Source organism: Ctenocephalides felis, unplaced genomic scaffold (assembly GCF_003426905.1).
Source record: "Ctenocephalides felis isolate EL2017-DRISC unplaced genomic scaffold, ASM342690v1 CF-g0.4_SCAFFOLD_00845, whole genome shotgun sequence".
In the NCBI taxonomy this organism is placed as follows: domain Eukaryota; kingdom Metazoa; phylum Arthropoda; class Insecta; order Siphonaptera; family Pulicidae; genus Ctenocephalides; species Ctenocephalides felis.
The window spans coordinates 19,172,603-19,200,548 of record NW_020536999.1 but is presented as its reverse complement, the minus strand read 5'-3'; the positions used below and the strand labels follow the sequence as shown (position 1 = coordinate 19,200,548).

General features: G+C 27.8%; 2 protein-coding genes across 3 annotated transcripts in view; both read right to left on the bottom strand.

The window, feature by feature from the left end:
• Positions 1-419: 419 nt before the first annotated feature.
• Positions 420-2,853, bottom strand: LOC113379958 (transmembrane protein 145; the record flags this gene model as incomplete). Its single annotated transcript, XM_026619567.1, is given in 8 exon segments — positions 420-917; positions 1,023-1,127; positions 1,208-1,392; positions 1,462-1,532; positions 1,611-1,754; positions 1,830-2,238; positions 2,421-2,766; positions 2,769-2,853. Coding segments are annotated over 8 exon segments (1,509 nt in total), but the record flags the coding sequence as incomplete, so codon positions are not given.
• Positions 2,854-4,540: 1,687 nt separating this feature from the next.
• LOC113363326 overlaps positions 4,541-27,946 on the bottom strand; it is an 81,016-nt gene continuing 57,610 nt past the window's right edge. Inside the window, exons 2-8 of one of the 2 annotated variants that reach the window (XM_026605820.1) lie at positions 11,091-11,230; positions 6,382-6,543; positions 6,116-6,249; positions 5,801-6,018; positions 5,593-5,713; positions 5,248-5,509; positions 4,542-5,159 (exon numbers count right to left, since the gene is read on the bottom strand). In XM_026605820.1, the coding sequence (XP_026461605.1) occupies positions 4,927-5,159; positions 5,248-5,509; positions 5,593-5,713; positions 5,801-6,018; positions 6,116-6,249; positions 6,382-6,543; positions 11,091-11,166 (1,206 nt within the window). In that variant the 5' untranslated portion in view covers positions 11,167-11,230 and the 3' untranslated portion in view covers positions 4,542-4,926. Of the gene's footprint in view, positions 5,160-5,247; positions 5,510-5,592; positions 5,714-5,800; positions 6,019-6,115; positions 6,250-6,381; positions 6,544-11,090; positions 11,231-27,946 lie in introns of both variants that reach the window. The other variant, XM_026605821.1, reaches the window with a different exon arrangement.

The following is a 27,946-nucleotide window of genomic DNA, read 5'->3' as shown; positions in this document are numbered from 1 at the left end:
ATTTTTTGCACAACCTACATATCATTTATATATATATAAATAATTATTCCTCAATTAAAAATGATACATATGGAAATAATTATTTAAAACTTATCTCAAGGAGTTACATAATAAAGAAATATTTTCTAAAATCTATATTTTGACTTGGACATATTTTGTGGATAAAGCTCAAAAATTTAACTGTGTGTAAAAAATGAAAAAGATCAAAATGAAGATTTTAAAGGTTTTGTGAGTCATATGAACTTATATACTATGACTGATCAATATTTACAATATTTTGAAATATAATATACAAATATATTAAGTACAGCTAAAATATTGAATGACTATAATATTTACAAAATGATCATAATTAACTTATAATATATGATTAAATCTATGAAGAAAAAGATATATCTTCATTACATAAAACAGTTCCAACTCAGCAAATACATGCAAACAGTATAATGTTCATAACTATCAACTTAATTATGAATATATCTCAACACAAAATATCTACATTAATAATAAAATTGTATGCGATTCCTCAAACTTTCCTCAAAAAATAAAGTTTGAGAATGGCTATATTTTGTTTGCCATTTCAGAGGTATCTTTGTGATTTAATAATCCCTTAACTTACACATGCTAATTTATTTTGGAAATTAACATAAAATGCTCTTTTTATGATAAAACATCATATTTAGCGAATTGTAATCCTAACTAGGTTTAAATTTTGAAAAAGAAAATCTAAAATTGTTCACATACCAAAGACCCCTATGTATCTACATTTGGAGCATGCATATCCATAGGGCCTAGATTAAATGTTGATGTTGTTGGAGTAACATCAAGAGAATCACATGTTGATCCATCAAGTTGTAAAATTGGTTCACCGTGAACTATGTGGGGAGCTTCATTGAACTCATCTAGTTCCTCCATACCTATTCAAAATTAAGAATGTTATGAATGAAATCATGAATAGAATCATGTATCAAATTGTTAAATTGAAATGAATGTTGGCACAATACTATTGAAAGTATTATTACCTGCATAATTTGGGCCAGCTAAAAGTAAATACTGTCCTGATCGAGTAGGCCAAAGTAGACCAGTCATTACACAATATGCCAAGCAATCAGCAGAATATGTAATCCCTAAAAAAATACAATAATATACATGAAATTAATCAAATCTTATTCATTAATTATTATTCAAAAAAATTATTTGTTCCTACCAAGTAATAATTTAAATCTCCATAGTGGATTGACCTGTGTTGCAACTATTGCAATAACTGGCAGATAAATAAACCAAACTAAGCTTGATGCTCCAAAATGCAGTAAAAAATCCAACTTTTTATTAGAATGCTCGTATTTCATGGTATTTCGTAATTCCCAAAGAAACCAAAGCATGATAATTGATCTGGAAATAAAAATATTCATATAAATATTTATTGAATGAATAAATAGGTATATTTAATAAAATTTATACCTGCTGCCTAAAAGAAGCCATCCTGGCCATGTTTGATACTCATCAACTTCTGATATTATATCCACTTCGGTCTGTAATTGAACAAATTTAAATAAATCTTTCAGTTTATGCACGAAAAATAATTTTATTATTTAGTACTAATTTCTTACCCGGTTCCATACGTATAAGACTACATGAAATCCGCAATAAGGTATCCAAATGCTCATAAGCAATAATTTGTTCGATGTTGTTAATTCTTGTCTTGTAACGGCCCAACCTTTTGCCAACAGCAAAAGTAGTAACATAAATAATGTCTGCAATTAGTAATTTATGTTTTATCATTTATTAACTAAATTAACTATGAAAATTAAATTCTGATATAAGCTTACCCGACTAACAATATCTAGAATATCCCCAGTTCTATCCAATTCAATGTGACCAATTCCATCTAATGCAAAACTCAAGGCGTGGATCAATGCAAAACAAATAGCAATGAATTCAAGTAACAAACTTGCTGTAAATAATTTTGTGACTGGATGTTTCTGTGTCCTTACAGCGTACAATTGCAAAGGAACCAGTATCACATATACACACCAAAACACAAAATATAATTCTAGAGTGTTTTGCTGATCAAAAGAAAATTGATAAACTAGTGGATTGAAGGAGGAATGATTTGGGTTTCCATTTACTAACCAGAAATCATATTCTATTTGAGTATTTTTGATCGGAGGCTTGTAATGGTGCCATTTGCATGTGGTAGAGTTTCTATAGCATGCTACCATTGATACATACCAGAATCTGAAAAAAGTATTTACAATGAATACTTAACAATCTTATTATCTATTATAATAAATAAAACATAATAAACAAATAAGATAAAATGAGATTTCGGAACTAATAGCAAAATATCATCAGTCGTAATAGTTAAAAATGAAAGTATGTCATAAAAATATTTTGTTAAAATAATTAACAATGTATACCTTGGTTGGTACAAATCTCTTATAACATATGTGAACTGATTTCCTTTGATAACATTCCAAGGAGTATCTTCATCAACACACAATTCATTCGTCTTACAAGGTATTCTTCTCAAAAAATCCTGTCCATTCTTATTGCATTTCGGATCATAAGAAGTAGCATTTAGCTTATGAAACATTCTCTCACAGGCTATGTCTTTGTCCAATATGGTACTATTTCCATAATATTCTAAAAAACTGGTTCTATCCAAAACAGCAAATGTTAGAGGATAAGTAAAATTAGATTTAGAAGTAATATTCCCAAATATGTATCCAAACGAATCCTTTTGTGAATGTCGATCTGTTTTTGGAATCCAAATTTAACTAAAAATTTATAAAAGTCATCTGTATTAAATGTTCCTTTGATATGAGTAGCAGAGACTAATTTATCACATATAATAAAAGTATTGGTTAGTAGAAAAAATGAATAAAAATTCATTTTATTGTCAATAATTTATAATTTGACACGTCTGAATAAGGTTAGAATTTGTGTTAGGAAATTAATGATTGACGTTTGATCTTTGTCTCAACCCTGGACGACAAAACGAAAACAGCTCGAGGTGCCATCTGTTACGATTTATTCGTACTATTGCAGTTATTCGAACGTTTAAAAATATCTTCCCACGTGTTCAAATAAGAAAATAAAGTTTTTGAAAGTTTATCTCATTGCAATTTCATAAAATGTCTGGAAGAAAGTTATAAGGTTATTTCTTAATCTTTGCGACTGGCTGCAGTAACCACAAACACAAATGGCTATCTAAAATTCTAATTTGTTATCTCTGTACTGATTTATTCAAAATATTTCCTTTTGAAAATGGACCTGTTCCATTCAATAATAAAATAAGGTTTAAATAAGTTGATAAATATTTCTAGGTGACTTTATGAAAATTATGGATTTTCAAAGTTACTAAACTTCTTAATATGATAACAAAGTAAAAGAAATTATAATTAAAACGTTTTTACAAATATTATGGATTTATACTGATAAACTATGCAATGTTATTTTAATTAAAACTGTTGTAATTTGAAATTTGGTTTGAAATTCGAACTTACAATTTTTTTAACGAATTAATTTCATTTTCTAAAAGATTTTTTATAATTGTTCATAATTTGGCGATTATTGAAACCTTTGCGCAGTAATGGAGTTCATGGTTTGAAATATTATCTTATAAAACATAACAGGCCTAATAAAAATTTGTAAGAATTGTGAAAATTCATAAAAACGTGGATTAACTTGCGCAATTGTGAAAGTGGTAAATTAAATATGAATTCAAATTTCAAGAAGATTAAAATAAATTAAGAAGTAGTATAAAGTGGAAGTACTTAAAAATTATAGATAAATTGGCATTTTATTATAAAAAATAAAATTTTATTATATTTATATATAATGACTTTATTATTGATAAACATATTTACAATTATAATATAGTCTAGAATATAAAAAATAGTTCATATTTTCTTATATCATTCAAACATTTGTAACTACAGTCTCATAACACATCATTTACAATATTTTTTGCTAAATCTTCAAATGTTATCAAAAATAATAAAAATAAGGAGACATAAAATAATTAAAAACGTTTCTCATATAGTGACTCAAATTCATTCCCAATATCTCTAACCATTTACACATCTTCTATTACAATATTTACATAAATCACTTATTTTAGTTATGGTCTATAAGATAAATACTGATTGTGACAATAACTATAGAAATAGAAATAAAATAATAATTCTCAACATTTAAATAATTGGCGTATTTTATATTTTTGCATTGTTTCATTTCTTTGAAAATTAAAGATAGTATGGTGACAAATGTTTACTATTGACTTAAGCAAAGTAAGCATGTCAAACTATCAAAACTTATAAAAGGAAAGCTAGAAATTGAAATATATATTTGGTTTGCAATAAAATACTTCGAATACTAACACTAAATTTGTTGATATGCAGTCAGGTTAAATGATAATCATTTAATATATTAGTTAATGTATAAATAAATTATTTAATGTTTATATGATTATACTTAGTGTACGGGCAAAAGCTCTAAAAGGCTCTTGAGATCCCTTTTAGTTAAAAAAAAATGATATTAAGTTATATCATAGTCCTGCAAAAATAACAATATTAATTATGGTTTGCATCCTTCTAATATAATCGGAATATTGGAAGCATGCCATAATTCATAAAATATATATTCAAATTTCTAAATAATAATGCTAAATTAACTTGTTTGTTTTCAAAGATAAGTTTTAAACTTCCTTGAATAAGTATAGAAGAAATCACAGTTTAAGCAAGTTCCTGAAACCTAAGTCAAAGCGTCAATTATTTAAAGTTCATCATCTTCACATTCACTGAGATGCACCAGGAGGGCATCTCATTCATTTAGTTCAGCAATTAATAAGACTTAAGATCCATAAACTCGTTTTTTTGTGATACACATTAAAACAAAATAAAAACTAATAGTAATCTTCATTTACACTGGAATATTACCAGAACTCGTTCCCTGGTCACTGGTTGTTGCTACAGGTATACTTTTTTGTTCCGGCGGAAATAAGATATTATAAGCTGGTGGAGTGTCCAATTCATCATAGAGAGGCGGACTAATATTTTCTAAATTACTTGCTACCACATGATTATCAGGAGAGATTGAGGCACAAGGATCTACCAGAGGCGGACTAGGCTGTTGAGGTCGACGGCAGTAACACTCTGTAATTGATAATTTTATATATTTACTTTATGCTGATACTAAAAGAAATTATATTATACTTAATTAAATTATAAGTCTAATACATACCCCAAAGTCCGCAAATCAGTAGCATGACCCCGCAAATTAAAACGCCTATTAACAAAAAGCCCCAAGGACCATACTGCGAGAGACCGGAAAATATTTGGTATTCTTTTACAGTTTTATCGACGCCACTGGCTTCATTGCTTTCTTTCTCTGTTTTGGACGGCACTGCAAAATCTTTAGGAGGTACATGTTCAATCGGGGCTGGTCGAGCGCTTGCTAATCGTCTTAAAATTGCTAATGTTATCATGTCCCACGTATTTTGTCTCTGAAACAAAAAATAATTTAATTCTAATTATCGGATAATTAAAATAATATTAGGTAAGATTGAATATTGAAATATTTATGTACCGGTTTCTCTGATCTTTCACATAGTCTAGGATCTTCATCACCATCGCCTTCATTTCCTAATGGACAATGTTTTATTCCGTCACACACTAAATGATCCGAAATGCAAAGTAAAGGTTTACGCCTAGAAAAAAAAATATTATTTATAATTTAATATACACAATAAACAAATAGTTCGAAAACGGTATCAGGACAAATGAAGAAGTCTTACCCAATATGAACACAAACGTGTCTCCCTTTCTCGCGGCAAAGTCGTTCTTCGTTTCCAACAGCTGTGGCTACTAAAGCTAAAGGAACAGGACTTCCATCTTCAGGGGGGCTCCAAGCTATGCTAACCCTATCAGGCAGAAGTTTGGAAGCCCCTGATTGCGCTCCCCCGAGGCATGGATCAAAGCGCCATACTGGTGATTGGCGATCTTCGGGAAGATACTAAAAATAAATTAATTCGTCATAACATAAAGCATGATTGTTTGACAATAATCTATAGTAAATATGAATTTATTGTATTCTATTTTAAATAACCTACCACACTCAGTGGACATCCTAACAAAGTTCCATTACCACCTTTTTGGTGTGAACCATGATGATTCCTAGACGACTTTCCAAGTGAACCTGGTTTTTGTACCATTGTATCAGTCTTCGTACCCACCAGACGCAGGCCTGAGAAAGACATATAAATTAACCATGGATTCGATATTAAACTTGATGCATCATTAATTTACTTAACTTACATCATAAGAGTTTTCGAATGAAAAATAAGAGTATTAAGAAAAATAGTAATAATATTACTACCTATGGCATGAGAGTCTGGTGCTGTGATTCTGGCTCTGCATGGTCCAGATTGACTCGTAGAAACACCTTGAATATTTTGGATGGGTGATAAAGGTAAAACTATGGAAGACTCTTCTCCAACAGCTGATAAATATCGCTCTCTCGTACCTGCACATAAAGAATCTGAAAAAAAAAGATAATAAGATAAACTTGTAAATATTTCACCATTTCACACATAAATATATAACTATTGAATTCTACTAATAATTTTCGAATAAAAATTCTAATTCTCACTGTAATTTTCGCTTATGAAAACCAATAACTATGAATTGACCTATCGACATTGTACCTTAGCGTCTAAACTTCTCCAGGTCAACTACTTGGGCCAATAAAATCATATTAAACCTATCATGTCATCTACTAAAATGGCTGAATATAATTGCTTCGAATTAGATCCGACGATGACAAGTTTATTTTCCATTAACTCAATTTAATAATGAAAAAACATTCATATTTTATATATAAGAAATTTATTTTTAACTTCCCGTATGGTAAAGTAAGTTATTAAAATCGTCCAAAAATCGCAATTGAAAATTTTAGCATTTCTCGACGTTTTGAAGGTTTCTGAACATTTTGGCATATCTCGTCAGAAAAAATGGATGCGTGTGTGTATGTATGTATGGATACAATTTTTCGGTCACGTTTTCGGGCGCACGGATCAACCGATTTGAATGGTCCAAAAACATCCGATTTCTATTGATAGGGAGATGTGCTGATTAGTTTTTGGCAAAGGCAGGCTCAGCAGTTACGGAGATAAAGAGCAAATAGTGCAACAAATAAAAATCGAGTTTTTGAGAACACGGAGCATCCGATTTGAATGATCTAAAAAACATTCAATTAGTAATGATTGGGAGAAGAGGTTATTAGTTTTCGGCAAAAGCAGGCCCAGCCATTTCGAAGATACAGAGCTAAATGTGCAAAAAATGGCAGTTTTTGAGAGAACTAAGCGTCCGATTTAACTGATTCAAAGAACTTTCTGCTTGTTTTAACAAAATAATTGATTTTGAAAAAAAAAATGTTTCAATTTTTTTTTTTTCAAAAAAATATAATTTTTTTATAAAAAAAATATTAGACAATATTTATAATAATCTATGAGAAAACAACATTCACTATTCTTCGAACATTTCTTTACGGTACGGGAAGTTCCAGCAATTTGCCTTAAGGCACGATGCCATATACCCCACTAGTCTTAATTTTATTTTTAACACTATACAATAATAATGACAATAATACTAAATCCGAAAAAAATTAATAAAAAGTATAAAATTAATAGAAAATCTTGTGACTAACATTATTTATTTATAAGTTAATGGAAATTAAATATGAACTTTTAATCAATTATTATTGATGATATCAATATTGTTTACTTCTATTTTTAATTGGTGCAGCGGAACAAAAACAAAATGTTTTACATCTTAGTCACAGTGCCATAAAAATGAATTATCTTATCATTTAAGTCCAAGTCGATAAAATTTATTATGCATTTCTTTTTTTCGTTATATTTGAAGATTGTAGATAGTACTTAATTACAAATTAAAAGACGAGCTATAAGTACTTGAAGGACATATATATTAACTGTTCAAGATATTAATATAAATCGAGTCTCTCTTAAATTAGTCATTCTGCAGCTAAATATAAGTTATCAGAAATTTTATCAGTTGATAGTATGAACACAATTAATATTATAAGCACGCATTATATTTTTTATTAAAGAAATTCTTATACATTTGAGTTGTTATCAGTGATATAAAAGCTAACATTTTGGCGTGTAAATATTGATTTTGCTCAACAGGTGTTTTCAAATAGGTCCATTAGTTGTATCATTTGTGTAAATATGATAAAAATTGTCACAATATGCGAGATGGTGTTAATTGGAGCAATTTTGTACTTGTGAACTATATTACAAATCTATTATAGAGCATCGTTTCACCCAAAATATAAATAAACGAAAGAAATCTAAATGCATAGAATGATTTAGCTAATTAGCTAAAGTAAAAATATTATCTAATGTATTATATAAAAATGCAAATGTAATTAGTTCCCGAATAGTATTCGAAGTGTGATTATAATGAGTAATAAAATAATGTTATTTTCAATGCATAAGAGTTTAATTAACAAGTAGTTAGGAAGTGAAACAAAACTCCTTTCAGAGATTCTATTTTTAAAGCAAACTGTGAAGTTATTTAACGGTTTTGTATGAAATTTCACACTTGTCAATTAACGAATAATTGAAGGCAATAATTATGTGAATTGTACAGGATAATATGTTAATTATCTGATATAGAATAAATAAACTTGAGGTAGATTGTAACCTTGGATCATAAATTTAATATAGAGAGTCCCAAAAATTCATACGAGTCCCAAAATATGCGTTTGACCTGCGCGAATGTGTCGTCCCGGGTTGCAGTTTTCCAATGCCAAAAAGCTTCGGAAACTGCATTAATCTTAATAAATTTTGATAATTTTTATTTGATGCCAAAAATATTAATAATTTCACTGGCTTTTCAATTTTAAAATCTACTAATTATCTATATGATATGTTTTTTATTTACAAAGCAGGTCGAGTTAAGCAAACTCGGAAACAGCATTAATCTTAATTTTTGATAATTTTCATTTGACGTCAAAAATATTAATAATTTCACTGGTTTTTCAATTTTAAAATCTACTAATTATCTATATGCTATGTTTTTTTATTTACATAGCAGCTTGAGTTATATATTAATTAATTTTAATTAAAAAAATTAAAAAACTCATTTGCATATTACATTCATCATATTTTCTAAAATAAAAATTTATAGTATAATTATTGTGTAAGTGGTATTGAACAAGTGTGTTCATAGATAAGAAAAGTATATATATACATATATAATGGGTGTGTTAATTATCTGAACAAAATGTTAAGATAAAAAAACCATTTACGTTATATTATATTAATATTTCTAATATAGATAATATGAAGAGTCCCAGAGTAGTGCGTTTGACCCGCAAGAATGGCTTGTCTGAGGTTGCGATGCAATCGTTCAAGGCGCCTAAGAAGTAAACATTCATTATTGACAGATGTTTTTTACGTCTTTTTTAGTTCCAATAGATGTTATACGGGGTCAGTGAACGTAAAATTATTGCAAAATTTGTACTGGTTGTAGTTTTAAATATCACTAGCTCAATAATAGTTAATTTGCTTGATATTTCGTCTTGAAGATTGAACGAGAAACTGTATATAAAAAATAACAAATGTCTCATGGGGAAAATCCTATATATTTTTTTTTTACTTTCGATTCATTTTTATTTATGTTAAATTTGTTTTTATAACTGGCAAAGTTCAGTCAATTACCTTAATCGTTTGTATAATAATGAATATAACGAGTGGTGTATGGCATCGTGCCTTAAGGCAAATTGCTGGTACTTTTCGTACCAAAAATTAAATTTTAAAAAAAGATTAAATATGTTTTAAACTTTAAACAAATTAGATTTTTGAGAAATTTTAAATTTTGGAAAAAAATTTACTTTTTTGGAAACTACTTTTGGAAAACAAAGTTTTTTTTTTGATTGAAATATTTTGAAAATTTTGAACTTTTTTTTCAAAGCAATCGCACTGCTTTAGCTGTATAGAGACCATATAGAGACGCAATATCGATGCGCGTAAGCGCCGCGTCGTCGTCTAACAGACAAACTATGTTACAAAACCCATAGAAATATAAACAAAATTGATTCACATTATTAAAATCTCCATAAAATATCTGATAATTTGATGTGCATATGTCTAATGATCATTTTTGACCTCAAAATGGCATTTTTTTACTTTTTTACTAGATCTCCGAAACAGCTAGACCTACCTTCCCAAAAATTTAATCATCTTCATCTTGTCAATACAAGTAAAATGTTTTTTGAATTATTAAAATCGGACGCTCCGTTCTCTTAAAAACTGAGTTACCGTTTTTGGCACTTTTTGCCCCGTATCTTCAAAACGGCTAGACCTGCCTATGCCGAAAACTAATCAGCACGTCTCCTTATCAATACGAGTCAAATGATTTTTGAATTACTCAAATCGGTTGATCAGTGTTCCCGAAATCGTCGACGAAAATTTGTATACGCACACACAAACACACGCACACACATACATCCATTTTTTTAAGGTATGCCAAAATGTTCAGAAACCTCTGAAACGTAAAAGTATATGAATATTTTCATTTTCTATTTTTTACGATTACTAAAACTTGCCCTACGGGAACTTAAAAAATGTTTTATGTCTAAATTTTTTTCATTTAATAATATAGAGCGAGGTTGAACTCCAAAATCGAATTTCTTCTTACGATTATGAAAAATTATACTTTTGAAAAACTTGTGCATTTAACATTATAAAATAATAAAACATATATATATATATATATATATATATATATATATATATATATATATATATATATATATATATATATATATATATATATATATATATATATATAGTTGTGGTCAGGAAGGTTCTCTAAAACATAATATTGATGGGCAACAGAATTCAAAAAAAGATAGCTTTTGCCATACAAAGATAAATTACATAAACTACTTAATTCATTAAGATAAGTTGTAAATACGGACTATAATAAGAAGATATATTATTTTTTTTAAAATAATTTCTGTTTTCATATTATATTTAGAATATGATTACTTCTTACCATAATGTTGTGAACAAGATGCCTGGCATAGCAAAAGCGCTGTAACTAGCGCCGCTACGCCTATCGCCGACATCATTGCCTTTCGAATACTAAGGCCATATTATTCACAAATATTGGCCTATGAAAAAGGTTGTTCGTCCCTGCAATTAAAAAATTCTTTGTTAATAGAAAAAATACAAACAAGAGTGTGCAATCTTATATATTGAGATATGTGATAAAGGATTTAGGATGTATGAAGTTTTTGATCAAATGTTGAAGCAAATTTTTTAAAATAGAAACTATAATCAGCAAAAAAAAAGAGTGAGCGTAAGGTTCACACGCGATTGAAGTAAAACTTATTTGCTGCTGTACAAGATGGCATTTAAGTAAAAATAAATACATCATATAACAATTTATGTTAATTATGTTAAACAACGCCTAAACAAATATTGTTTTTGCAACATCCCTCATCATGTAATTGTGTTTGAAGAACTTCATGAAATTAAAATTAACATGCATTCATTGACTGCTTGTATTTTTTTTTACTTTTTTGCTGTTGTTCGATACAAATTTTTTTTTTCAAGAAGCTGTTTGAGTAATAATTTAAATCCTCTGTACTTTGAGACTAGATATACTTTAATAACTAAATTAAATATTTATATTTAGAGTTATAATTTAAAATCTATAACACTACTTACTCTTTCAAACTTAAAGATTAAATTTAATAAAATAACTGAATGGTTATTTATACTTATTGTTATATATTGTATATGTTAATAGGTTAATTTATATGTTATTCATAATTTGTTTATAGTGTCTACTGTAAGGTAGCATTTTAAAAGCCGGTAAAATTAAATGCACCATACTAATTAGTGAATGTCTAATATAAGACAGTAATTTATACTGAAAATAAAAAAAAAATATTCTAAACATTATTATTCAGACAATAAATCTAATTGAGAGTTTTCTATCTATTATTCATATAGTTGAAAAGTTATGAAAAGAAGATATCATAATTAGCTTTATTCTTAAGAAACATCTAATATTTCAAGATCTCGCCAATAAAATGCAAATTATACTTAGCACATAATTATTTTTCAAGATTCACAAACAAGTATTATTAATGCAAATTCAGTGCATCTTCATAAAAATATTATGCGAAATTTATAAATATGTAATGTTTTGCTCGGGCTATATTTATTGAAAATTCTTCATTTGTCTATTTTTAACAAAACCAGTTTTCTGTAGCTTTTCACAAGTGACAATTATAGAAGATAAAAATTTATGATCATGTTGCACATGCAATATGTTTTGACATAATATTTATATTTGAGTAATAAAATTTGAAATTTTAATTTACCAGTTGCTGCAGGTGATTAAATACAGGTGTTTATGAAATTTTATTATATGTAAAGTAATGAATAGCTAATTAAAACAGAATCATATGGAAAATATAATTTTGTCCATTTCTTGCAAATCTTATATGTATTATCAATTATTTATGAACATATATGATGAAGTTATTTGTCACTAGTGTTGGGCAGAATAATTTTATATATGAAAAAATATGATATTGTTTTATATAAAGAGAGAACGCGAAATTATTTACTCTTGCTTCCTGGTAATATTTCAAAATTTGCAGAACATTTCATATACATAAAAATCCAAACTATCTTCAATATTCAGGTGCGGTTTAATCAATTCAGTATGGGTTATTTCAAGTGTATCATTCCACGATACATTTAATTTAATTTATTTCTGCTGGATAATTTTTATTATTACGATTTGGTTAGTAACACGCATATATTATTCGCGAATAACACTTTAATGGAACGTACTCATACAAATACTTCTTTCTTGATCTCGGCTATAAACAAAATAATTATATGCTTTTGTCTTCCTTTCTTTAGAGGACCTTGACTTGATTTGGTATATAAAAAATAAACGTCGCTCTATGTATAACTTACTGCAAATTTATGCAATATTTCTCTTACACGTGCTATTTTGCTGTTTTATTTAATGTACGCAGTAAACAAAAAAACTGATGTGATTTCAAGTAAATAAAATCTTGATTGTGCAAATTGTATGTCTAAAATTAAAACAATAAGATTTGACATACCACATATTGGTGGGCATATCATTTTATAAATTATACGTTTCGAGAGTAAAAATTATACCGTCATCAGAGCTGATTATAAAGTAACAGAAAATCAGATTATAAAAATGACATTCGATATTAATGTCGAAACGTATTAATATATAAAATAAAATGAAGTACCATAATTGAAGTCTTCATATATATATATATATATATATATATATATATATATATATATATTATAAAAATCAAGCGGATTTACCTTAACTGTATCTGAAAAAAAATTAGAAAAAAAATTATCTAACGTTGTTTGGAAATTGTGAGCTTTTAAGTGCAACCTAGCGCATTAGTGAAATTTTAACCATTTTTTGACCATTGTGGTTAATTTTTATTAATTTTGTTTATTCAAACTTTGTAACTCTAATCGTAAATAACATTTGTAGGACCTCAGTAAAAAAATACGACACTTGCTCCAAATTTTCAAAAAGTAAGACTTCGTGTTCGATTATGAATTTAAAATTTTTGAAGAACTAAAAATTTTAGTACAATTTTTTTAAAGGAGGGTTCCTCAAAGACGAACGACTTCAAAAATTTTAAATTCATAATCGAACACGAAGTCTTACTTTTTGAAAATTTGGAGCAAGTGTCGTATTTTTTTACTGAGGTCCTACAAATGTTATTTACGATTAGAGTTACAAAGTTTGAATAAACAAAATTAATAAAAATTAACCACAATGGTGGTCTAAAATGTGTTGAAAAGTTCCATCAAAAGTTGGCTCATTTAATCAGGATTGTAAAATCATTGATTGGAAAAATGACATGGTTTTTGCTAGCATAAATACTAGCGTACATCACATAGGAAAATGAACATTTTCTCTTCTAGAAATATGAGAATGAAAATGTTCATTCCCACCTTATTATTTGGCAGAAATATTATTAAACTAACATGTTTAAATTATATATGGTAATCAACCTACATATTATTATAAAAGTTTATAAAACATACATTTCGCAGTTTTTCATGTAAGTCTGAGTTTGCTAAAGCAAAGAATGTTATAGAGAAGCCCTTTCTACTCGCGAATTCCGAGATTTATATGAATTTTCGGCGGCATCCGAGTGGAAAGGGTTAAAATAAAGTAAATATTATCTATTATTTTTCTTAAGCATGAATATGTAAAAATTGCAAATATCTAAGATAAACAGAAAATAACCACAAATTTTTTTGATTTTTTGCCACAGAAGATGGTGGTCTTTATTCTTCCTACTTTTATAAATAAAGTTCACAATTGTGCAGTCAAAAATCTAATTTTCAAAACTATTTATTCTAGTGAAATTACAAAAAATAACAATATTGATTATTATAATTTATTACATATGAATTTGTTTGCATTTTTACTAACAAATACATTGAATAAATCATTACATATCTGCATGTGTGCTCTTTAGAAACAAATGCAATTCTAGAATTCATGTATACTAGTAATAGTCACGCAATTTCGCTTATTTATTTTTTAATTGTATTATTATAAATATTCCATATCTATATATCATTGATAATTATTTCTGACAAGAGCCAATTGAAAAACATCTTTGACCGCAATCAATGGACGACCGAATTAATTATTTATTGTTTAGAAATCCTGCAACATATTGAGATATATCTTGATAAGAAATTAACCATTGAAATATAGAGGAAAATTAGATATAGAGAAAAATCGTAAACTAGGAAAATGATAAATAAAATGTATTAAAATTAAGTTGAAAATTATAGAACACCTAAGCATTATTAAAGCATTAAAATTGAAGCCTAACGAAAATGATGCTTTAAGATAAAAAAATCATGAACTTGAAACAAGATGAAAATCACACATTAAAATAAAAAAAATCTTAAGTGATTAAAGTTCAATAAAAATATAGAAGTTTATTTTGATTGGATATTTTAAGTATAAAAAATTAAAAACTTTCCTAACGATTCCTAACAGGTTCTGCAAGTCTAGTAAGCGATAAAATTTCAGCTGCTCAATTATTCAGGGATTACATAAATAAACCAGAATTTAAATCCTTATTATAATTACTAGATATAAATAACTGACCACACGAATTATCAATGTGAAACACCTTCGAGAAAAGAAAGTTGTGATCTCGGCAACTTTTATTACGACATAAAATCTATTTATATCCAAATTATGTGGAGATCTTGGAATAAATATGACGAAGAATCTCATTTGAAAAATTCAGCCGTTATTTGCTATATATAGAATTTTACGCTGAAGATGCATCCGTTAGTTTCCCGTTATGTAATCAACGGAAATCTTATCGGATTTAAGAAAAAAATGATTTATTCCTTACACAGCTTTAGATTTCCTAACGCTTCATATTATTTTTTACGATATACAGTTATTAAATCTAGATATATAGTTAATACATTCTTTAACTTTTTTAACTTCCCGTAGGGTAAGTTATAATAATCGCAACAAATGGTAAATGAAAATTGTTGCATATCTTTACGTTTCAGGGTTTCTAAATATTTTGGCATATGTACCATAAAATGTGTGTATGTCTGCATGCAAGAATATTGATACACAATGACAGGTGAACAAGTAGACAGGTAGACAAGTAGACAAATAGAAAGAGACACGGGTCGATTGTGATTAGAAGTCGTGTATGTGAATAGAGATCTGTCGTATGCGTACCGATATCAACAAGGAAATCGGCATAGATAAATAAACATTTTAAAGTTACATCGTAGTACAAATTTTCATTTAATAAAAAATCTGAATCAGAAAAATATTTTACAGCTGTTCAAAGAATGAGATTATATATCCAGCGAAAAAGTAAAAAAAAAACAGTCAATGAATGTATGTTAATTTTAATTACATGAAGTTCTTCAACCGCAATTACATGATAAGTAAAATTGTGAAAACAATATATATTTAGGGGTAGTTTACAATAATCCACAGTGTGAACGAATATTATAAAATTTATTAATTAGCAATTAGTACTTCATTTCTCTAATGAAGGTTCATATCTAAATACTAATTACAATGACAAACCGATCATGTCATATTTGAAGTATGACTTAAATACATTATTGTTTTCAAATACATATTTTTTAATGCTATTATAAATATATAATTTATAATTTATCATTATATAAATGTGTATAATGGTTGACACTAATAAATGTGTGCATAAAAAGTGTTACCATATTACTAATAAACATTATTCAAAATTGTAATATGATGTATTTATTTATACTTAAATGCCTTCTTGTACAGTAGCAAATAAGTTTTACTTCAATCGCGTGTAAACCTTACGCGCACTCTTTTTATTTAATAAATAGATTATTTATACATGACGGTTAGTTCATACAACTTGCCTTAGGGCAAAATGCCAGTAACACCTTGATTTATATATTTTTTGAACGACAATCAGAACTTAATACTTCTACGAGCTTTTCCGCACGTAGCCTATGTATTGTTTAAATAAATTAATAAATATGTTTATGTGATGCTCAAATATCTGCTAAAAACTGGTTAAATAGATAACCTTCTAAGGACTCTATCTATAAATTAAATGCTTATCAAATAAAAATGTAAAGTAATCAATTGCTCATTATTTACTTATTCCCATTAAAGAATTATAAATAGATTCTCTCACTATTTCACGACATATCATGACTCGATACATAAAAATGAGAAATTTCCATAAATTAATATAAATGTTTATATATTCCAATAATTTTGTTTCTGATTGTTCCATATTGGCAAGTATTCCAAAACAAGAGCACTAGATATATCCAGTCAAGTGTAGATATAAATGAAATTGTAAGATTTCAAATTTTAAACAAAGATGAAATAACAGGAAAGTGCATTCTTTATATGGTATTTTAAAAACAACATGAGATAATTTAATTATTTCGATAGTGTACAGTAATAAGAATTTTGAAAATGTTGGCTTGATATACCGAAATATTTATTATTTACATACTTACAATAATCTTTAAAAAAATAATTTATAGTAAACCTGAGATGAACAAGAAAAATTACATTACTTACAACAATAAAATAAAAGTTTTACAAATTTTTGTGCTTATATTCTCACTTCTTGATTTCTTCTACTAGGTTTAATTTTCGAATTCCTTCAAGAGAATTAAAATTCTGTTCAGATATGAGACAGTGTTAAAAAATAAATGTGCTTCTACAAAAATTCATAATTTGAATTTCTTGCACGATACATAGAAATATTCAATATGTTAGAGCCTTATCAAAACATATGCTCATAAAATAATTTTAACATAAATTGTATGAAATAACATTTTATATTTGTGAAATATCTTAAAATATGTACATTCAATTTCCTTGTGCAATTATGGAATTATGATAAACGTAAAATAAACTGATAAAAATTATGTGAAATGCTCTATAGCAAAAATAAATGGTTTTGTGCTTTTGTACTCTACTTTTTAAATTTACAAGTAACAGGTTTGGGCTTTTGTATTTCTACCACGTTACATTTCCAAATTCTTTCAAGTAAATTAAAATTCTGTTCAGTAATGTCTCGTCATATGTATAAAAATAAATAAATTTCTACAAAAAATTATAATTTGAATTACCGATGAGTAAGAAGTTACAGGTAAATATTTCGAAAACGTTCGAAAGAACTTAGCAGTATCTTGAAAATGACTAAAATACATACCGACTACAAAATTTGCATATATATTTATATAAGTTTTATCGATAATATCGAAGGCCAAGGAAGGACGAATGGTTCTTATATTTAAGATAAAATGTACTGTTATAATCTAAATTATAAACAGAACAGTCGTTATATTAAAATATTATATTCCCATACTTTGTAGGTTAAAGTCATTATACAATTGCAGATCATTACAGATAAAAGCAGAAGAAAAATAGAAATGGACGTTAATTGATATTACTTGATCTTCATAGATTTAACCGATCAAGAAAATCAATAAGATGCAATTTTTTTTAACTTTTTTACAACACATTACATACAGTTTCATGATTTAGATAAATGGAATTTAAGATCATTGATCCAGAAACCTAAAATCTTAGCTTCACATAAATTTATTTGTCTTCATAAAAACTGGATTTTTTGCAAGGGTTTCGAAAAAATCAAAATCCCTAAGAAATCGAACTTTAATGAAGGTAGTTAAGAAATATTTTTTTTACTAAATACATATTTTTACATCTGGACTTGGCTTGAAAATTCTACATTTAGAAAGTTATATTCAACTGTATTCAAAAGATTTTTTTTGATAAAGAAATAAAAGACTAGTGGCGTGCATGGCATCGTGCCTTAAAGCAAATTGCTGGAATTTCCCGTATCGTAATTAAAAATCTTGGTACGGAATCTAAAAAAAAATACACAAAATGTGTACACATTATGAAAATCTCTATAAAATATTTGATAATTTGATGTGCATAAGTCCAATAAACATTTTAAATTAGACCGTCAAATGACATTTTTTTAAATTATTTTTATTGAGAGTCCATAACCGTTGGACCTACCTTCCCAAATATTTAATCAGTTCTTCATCTTGTCAATACAAGTAAAATGTTTTTTTGAATTATTAAGATCAGACGTTCCGTTTTCTTAAAAACTGAGTTACTGTTTTTGGCACTTTTTGCCCCGTGTCTTCGGAACGGCTAGACCTGCCTTCGCTAAAAACTAATCAGCACTTCTCCTTATGAATACAAATCGAATGTTGTTTGAATTATTCAAATTGATTGATCCGTGTTCTCGAAATCGTCGACGAAAATTTGTATCCGCACACACACATACACATACATCCATTTTTTCTAAGGTATGCCAATATGCTCAGAAACTTTTGAAACATAAAGACATATACAAATTTTCATTTTCGATTTTTTTGCAATTACTATAGCTTGCCCTTCGGGAAGTTAATCAAGATGTTGATCTACAAACTAAAAATTTATTTCTGCTCTATGTACCTCTATTGTTTTTTGTAAAAACTGAATCATTTTTTTGCAAAAACAAAATTAGTTTTGTAAGTGTTAAATAAAATAGGATATGAATATAAAAATAATATGGATAATCAATATGATTTCATACAGAAATACTTCAAATCTCGGATATAAAAAAATGAAGTGACTAAATGTTCTACCGAGACCAAAACAATAATCCCTTTATTAACTGTAATTTTCAAAATTCTGTTTAAACAAATCTGCGTCACTTTAGTGCTTTTGCCTTATCATGAGACATTTTTACAAAAAACACTATACGATAATAAACTTATATTTTTTATGCTTCTGACAATAATTCATAGACATTGTTGATAAGATGGGTGCTTATTACCTACTGGGAAATCCTTGATCAAATACGCGTATTTGAATGACGTACTCGGGAATGCATTTGTACATCAATTTTATTATACTGCGTTGTAATATTTATAAAATGATACATCAAAGACGCATTTGTAGTATTAGGGTTCCGTACTTTAACAATTAGTTTATGAATAGGTTGTAAAAGAATGTCGTAACCAATATTTTTCTTCAGAAGTGTTGCAATGTACAACAACTAGCTGGTAAATATAAGCTGCAACTTATATAAAAACGTGTCTATTTTAATTTAGATTAATTGTTTTTGGCATAACACGTGTAATATAATTTATAAATACAATACAAAGCTTGAAATGTAATCATATTTATGTTTATGGACTATACCAATCATTGGATGCATAATGCCTCTGATTAACCTCTACTGATATTTATTTTCCTAAGCAAGAGGTGGAGATTTAAGGGAAATCATATTTTCATTTTATTCTAGGTCATTATAGGTCATATATTTACTAATCTAATATATATTTTAATGCAATACAAAGATTGCAATGTAAATCGATCTATATTTATTACTTTTGATAAGTTTGAACTACCTATACCAAAATGCGTCATTGGAAACATGATGCCTTTGATATTTCTTAGGGTGACTCAGAAATTTAATCATTTGTTATATATATGAATGTTTTTGATATTTCAAACTAAACAAACAGCTGTTGTTCTAAATTCATAATGACTTGGCCTTTTAATAGAAAGCAACCCAAAGGATTGTCCATATTATGTGATAAGTTTATTACTACAACTTCTGCAATACTGATGAATTTTTATTGGTGCAGGAAACATATTGCTACCTATATTTCCAAGTGAAAACCGTTGTCACTACTTCTTGACATCAGGTTGTCCGAGAAGGGTATCCTGAAACACCTGATTGACATTCCTTAGCTCTAATCCACTAATCCTTGACTACACAAACAAATTTTAGGCAATATTTAATGCAACAAAAAATATTTGATTTTACCAGTAATTCAATTTTAAAGATAAGACAGCCATGAAAAATATTTTACTTTCTCAGTTTTATCTTACTCATTCCGAGTTTATGACTTTTTATCACGGTTAAAACAATTTCATACATCGTAAATTTAAATAAAGAAAATTTCCAAAAACATTTTATTTCCTGTATAATAATTTTACATTTTTTATTTGAGTTATGCGGACCGTTATAATATAGTACTTTTAAATGCATGAAGTTTTTTTAGCTCTTTTTAAATTACAATCTACATATTGCTATACGGAGACATTAGTAATTGAACAGATGACTGTTAGAAAGCAACCCAAGTAGTTGTCCTTTCTACTTGTGATATATTTTTAACATACAGAATTAGTTCTTTTATCTTAATGATTTTTGCAGCAATGCCCCTGTTTTCAGTTCATATCATATTTGAGATTTATAATCTCAAGTGAAAATCTGATATCACTACTACATGGTTTAGTACTGCAAGCAAATTTTAGTATTTGTGTAACAATTATCTAACAGCTTGAAAGGGCCCTAAGTATATGGCGTTTGATTTTTACCTTGATCTAGCAATAAGGTCAATAAGCGGATGTTGCGCTGCAGTAACAAAACAATATTCATGTTTACCTTCCAGTATTGATAGACTACAGATTTAAATTTGATTTTTGAAAAACCTCATTTGTTGATTTTGACCTTGTTCACAAAGTACACATAATTGTAGTAAGCTTTTTCCATATTAATCAACTCATTATATTTAATTCTGGCTTATTAAAGAATATCATCCAAAACTTCACTAATTTTGATTTATCCTAAAGAAATCTTCATTCAAATTTGATTTTACCCTTTTCAATATATATTTTCCAAGATTTCTGATAGTTTTATTTACAACTGGTAAATGAAAATTAAGCGTAAAATTGTTTACAGTTAAGTAACTTATTTACATTCTCTCGACCCGAAGAACCGTGCGAATGAATCGAGATATTCATACGCGGATTTACAAGCGAACGTTTATTTTTAGAAAATGTCGCTTCCACCATACTTGAACAATAAAAATTCCCATTAATAAAATGATTGTATGTAAATAAATATTTCGATCGTAGGAGTGATATCTATATAATATATATACTTTTGCACATAGCAGGAACGCTGGAAAGAACGGCGTATGGCATTTTGAGTTAAATTTTGAATTATATTATTATAATACCAGCTGCATTCGTTAGGAAGAATCAATCATCAGATCAAAATTTGAATGAATTAAACATAAATAAGTCAAAATGCCTTGTTTAAAACGTGAACAAATATTTGGAATACAGGCCAATGTTAATAACAAAGTGTTATTTTTTTAACTTACCGTGGGGCAAGTTATAGTATTCGCAAAAGAATCGAAAATGAAATTTTTTTTATATATGTTTACGTTTCAAAGATTTCTGAACATTTTGACATACCTTAGAAAAAAATGGCTGTATGTGTGTGTGTGCGGATATAAATTTTCGTCGACGATTTCGGAAACACGGATCAACCGATTTGAAAAATTCAAAAAACATTTGATTCGTATTGATAAGGAGACGTGCTGATTAGTTTTTAGCGAAGGCAGGTCTAGCCGTTCGAGGATACAGAGCAAAGAGTGCAGAAAATACAAATCGAGTTTTTGATAGAACGCAGTATCCGATTTGAATGATCTAAAAAACAATCAATTTGTAAAGATTGGGAGAAGAAGTGATTAGTTTTTGGCAAAAGCAGATCCAGCCTTTAAGATACAGAGCTAAATGTGCAAAAAACGACAGTTTTTGAGAGAATTAAGCGTCAGATTTAAATGATGCAAAGAACTTTCTGCTTGTTTCAACAAAATAATTGCTTCTGAAAAAAAAAATTTTAATCAAGAAAATCTTTTTTTTTCGTATATTAAAAATTGAAAATAATTCAATTCATTTTAATTCTGACTAAAGTTCTAATACACTACAAACAAATAATTTCAACTTTGCAATTCATTTTATATAATTCTTATAAATTAATTATTTTTGTATCCGGTTAAAAGAGGATTTTTAATCGCGAGTCGAAACTCTATCCTCGATTAATACTTTTTTAGTCACATAATCTTATAAAAATAAAATTACAGTAATTCTATAATTAACATATTAATAAATTAAATTAATAATCTTCATATTGCCCGGCGATTTTTATATCGCACTCTCTTATACACATGCCAAATGCTGAATGATGTGTATCAAAATGTGCAGAATAAATTCTGTTGAATTTTTATTGCTTTCTATTTATTTTCGACGAATTGGCTGCAATTAACTAATATATATATATATATATATATATATATATATATATATATATATATATTATATGTCCTCTCCTAAAAGGTGTAGCATGTTCTAACAAATAGCTAGAGAATATATCAGCGTATTGTTTTCGTCGTAGTACAAAAGACTGCCAATTCCCATGCAAAACAACTCTTTAGCGATTTCTATTCCAAATACGAATATATTTTATTGATTGTTAACATATACTGAAAATAACTTTAGGCTGAACTAATAATAGCGGATTTATTGTATTATATAATACTACTTGCATCGATTTTGGACCTCCCAAATAGAAACTTCAAGATCAGGAGTAATGATCACCATTATCTTATTCACACATGTGTAATCATTATTCTTGCTTACGTGTTGATGTTAATAAAAAAAATATATTAATTATATATAAAAACCATGATTGACGTTAAACAATGTAACAATTGAGCATTGTGCACATCCCATTGTAACTCTCACAACAGTTGATAAAGTATTAATTAGTGGCTTTTTCAATGATTATTATATCATACGTTCAATCCTTTATTAATTAAAAATGTGCTACAAAATTCTAATTGAATCAGATACTTTCAAGATATTAAAATTTTAATAATTGTGTAAGGCTCCCCGTGGATTAGAGCTAAAAGACTTCAATGAGTCTAGATTCACCCACCTAGGACTACATGGTGTAAAGCAATAGTCCAAAAAAAACTAATAAATATATTTAGAGTTTAGCAAGGTATTTGAGAATATGTTAAGAACTGAAGAGGTTATAAAATATATTTTAAAATTTTAAAATTATTCCATGACTCCTAAACTTAATGAGTCTAGGTTCACTCACCTAAGACTACCTGGTGTAAAGCAGTAGTGCAAAAAAAAACTAATTATAGTATACTGCAATTGAAAAAAGTCCAACTGGAAAGTCCAATATGCATAAACGCATTTTTTGTCAATCCACGTGCATTATTTAAGTCGTTTAATTAACTCCAAAATATATTAGCATTTTTCTTCCAAAAGATATTGCATAACTAATATTCCTGTCTGTTCTGGCGGAATAATAATGGGCAAGATTTTGGCATGCAAGGTCAAGAACGGATTATTATTTAAACATATGAGATGTAAAAACCAACTACATATATGATAAAGAAGATGAATTGTCCATACACATGATTCGGTGGTATTTAGAATATTTGAATTTAATTTAACATAGTAATTCAGACAAATTAGTGAAGACGAATAAATAAAAGATCTGAGAAATACATACATTAAAACATACAACAACACCTCATCTCATATGGGTGGTAAAAGTACTTCAAAATTTGTTTTTAACTTCAGAGAAAAACATTTTTGTTTGAGGAAACAAGCACAGAATGTAGGCATGTCATCCGGCGGTAATAAAAAAGCTCCAATTATAATTAAAACTAGTTGGTATTAGTATTTTGCCTTAAAGCAAGTTACATGAACTTCCCGGTATATGTAAATAATCAACTTAATCAATAAAAAATAAATTAATGTATGAGTGATTAAAAGTATTGCATGTGGCATTGCATTACACATTATTGAAAACGAACGAACACCTTAACTTGGAGTATTTTCTAAAAGCAAATTTTCAAAAATCAATAATTTTTATAATTGAACCAGTTTCCGTAGGATTTTAATGGTTTAGTAAGTTCGTTAAGACCAAGTACTCTATCGTTATACCAAGTGAATCGTCTAATTTAATTTTAAGTCTAAATTTTTAAAATTAAACTTCTTGTCGTAAGGCCGTAATATTTCAGTAAGTTCTATAAGACCATGATATATATCGACAAAAAAAGTTCCATAAAAATTTTCTTAATTCTTTTTTCAACAGTAAATTACAAGAAAATGGCTCGGTAGATTTTAACCTAAAACTAATCAGTATCATTCTCATCTAATGTTTAATATCTCTAATAGCTTTCGAACAGTTTTTGATCTTTTAAAATCGATTCGGTAGTATGAGCTTAAATGCGGACGAAAAGTTTAACACTTTTTTCCTAACTACAGAGAAACGGCTCGGCCGATCGCTGCACAAAGCTTTTTGTGCAAACGTCGTTGAAAGATTTAATTTTGACACACGCCAAAAAAACGATACTAATTTTTGCAAACTTTGACGAATTTTTAAAATTAAACGACTTGTCGTAGAGCCGTAATATTTTATGGAATAAAATATGACTAATTCATTTTAAGGGTAGCAAGAATTAATAACGTGTTCATAAAATCCTCCAATAAAAACATTTATTTAAAACCCTAAAATTCCTTAATATTCTCGCTGTTTAATTTTTTTAATCATATAACCATACGTTAATTGATGCATATTTTAAACGATGTTAACGATTTATAAACAACAAGAAAAAACATTCATATTCTATCTTATATCAAAGATCTTGAACTAATTAAATTAATTTGCAGCTATAATATCTCCAAGACAAGAATTGCATGAAACATTAATTGTCAATTATTTTAACTCATAAAACGCGCAGCCTTATTATAAGAAGTTGTAATAACTTTGAAGTAGTTATAAAACGTTATCTTTGATAATTTTATAACGGTATATTATCAATTAATGAACTCTTATAAATCCATAATTCTAATGGATTAGATTAAATTGGCGAATTTTTGGAAGGAAATTGTGCACATGACAATTGTTTTTAACTTCCCAAATAAGAAGATCACCTACTTCAATATTATATTTTCTCAACGTTTTACGTCATTCTGAATGGTTTGACACCAAAATTAGAAAAATGATGTGTGTATGTGAGCTACTTATGAAAAGTGCTCGTAACAATGATACTCCTTTTATATTCACTTCAAATCAAGTATAGAGATTATAGAAAAGTGATAATTTGTGTATTAAAATGTGATAAATTGAATTAATAAAATTATAGATTATAAGCGTGCTTGAAAGATCAAATGAAAATTTGAATTCGCATCGATTAGTTTTCAGGGAGATGCAAAAACATTGTTTTTGAAAGAAAAATGGACAAGTTGCAAGCTTTTTCTACTAACTAGTTTTACCGATAAAGTCGATTATTTGCAAATTTCAGGAGGTTCATGCAACTTGACTTAAGACAAAAGTCTACTTACACCTAGTGTAAAGTTATTATTTTTTATTATCATATCATATCAGCAATCAGAACCTTGCGTCTTATGAACTGTTGAGCTGAAACTTCTCCTTACTTCGTATTTTTAGATGCTATAACCCAACCGTTAATCCATCCATATTGGATAACTTTATTATTAGAATTTATCTAATATGGCTGATTTTTTATTGGCGCAGCAATGTCATATAAAGGACTATTTTCACTTGGAAACATATTGCTATCTATATTTCCAAGTGAAAATCGTTGTCACTGCTGCCTGATAACAGGCTCGAACCAGGGACCTCTGAATCAAGTCCCGTCGCTCTTAACCGCTTACCTAAGGGCGACCCCACATCTCTAGATATGGTATTAATTAAATTATTAATTAAATGTATTGCCATTTTTGAACACAGAAAATGTCTGCAAAATATTATCATAAGAAGTGAAAAAACACAGCTGCATTTTTTCTCTATATAGTGTAGAATCAATAAATAATCTGAGACATGGGAAAATCTACTCAAATGTTGAACATTAGAAGATCTATATTATAATAAACAACCTCTTGTAATAGCATGGAAAACCCGTCTATGATAAATGGACGTCATTGCTTACTATAAACAATTCAATATTTATAAATATTAGATGAAACGCAGATTCAAATATGATAAATTAAACAATTATTTAATGAGACAACTGGCTAATAGATAGTAACGTTAATTACTTATAGATAATTATTGAAAAAATCGAAGAATTTGCAAAATTCATAGCAGTTCTTTTACGACTTCGAACAAGATTTATTCATATGTATCAATTTTTGATAATTTTTAACTTCCCGTAGAGCAAGTTATAATAATCGCAAAAAAATCGAAAAGGAAATTTTTTATATTGTGTGTGTGTGTGTGTGTTTGTGTGTAAGTGTGTGTGTGGGTTTGTTTGTGTGTAAGTGTGTGTGCGGATACAAATTTTCGTCGACGATTTCGGGAACACGAATGAAGCGATTTGAATAATTCAAAAAACATTCGATTCGTATTGATAAGGAGACGTGTTGATTAGTTTTTGGCGAAGACAGGTCTAGCCGTTCCGAAGATACGGAGCAAAAAGTGCCAAAAACGGTAACTCAGTTTTTAAGAGAACGGAGCGTCCGATTTGAATAATTCAAAAAACATTTTACTTCTATTGAAAAGATGAGGAACTGATTAAATTTTCATGAAGGCAGATTTAGCAGTTTCGGAGATCTAGTAAAAAATGTAAATAAAAATGCCATTTGGCGGTCAAAAATGATCATTAGACATATGCACATCAAATAATCAGATATTTTACAGAGATTTTAATAATAAGTATAAATTTTGTTTACATTCCTATGAGTTCCGTACCAATGTTTACCAATAAAAAAAGATAATAGATGACGTTCAATAAACGTAGATAATAGAAATTAAAATTCCAAAGCTTCAAAAACAAGTACTATACACGTTATAAATATGTATATTAATCAAGGAACACGAATAATTATAGTAAATTATCATAAAGAATACAAATAATAATTGAACTGTGAGTGAACTTCATAATTTATGACAATATAATGACAATATTATATTTACATATTGCAACCGTTTAAAAATAATTTTAAACATAAACAACTGATAAACTTCACCAGAAACTTGATATTATTCATCATTAATAACGTATAAACAATTTACATACATTCGTAATCAGTAGAATGAATTAATAAAGTTTTAGCAAAGTGATTTTTTTATAAATAGTGCATTACTGCATTATCAACGACGCCACAAGAACTAGTCCAAAAATCCAAATTCCAGTGATATAATACACCATGATTAAACAATTTATTTTCATTGATTTTAAATTTAAATTTTGCCCCTTTGGTATTTTATTTTATCTAAATCATTATGAATATACTAACAATTTTTTCTGAGAGCATAATTCGTGACGATATTATAAAACTTGTTTGACTACGTCTAAAATACTTCTACAAAGGCGTTGATGAGCACATGGCTTATAAAAAATTGACAGTTGTCGAGTGTAAAA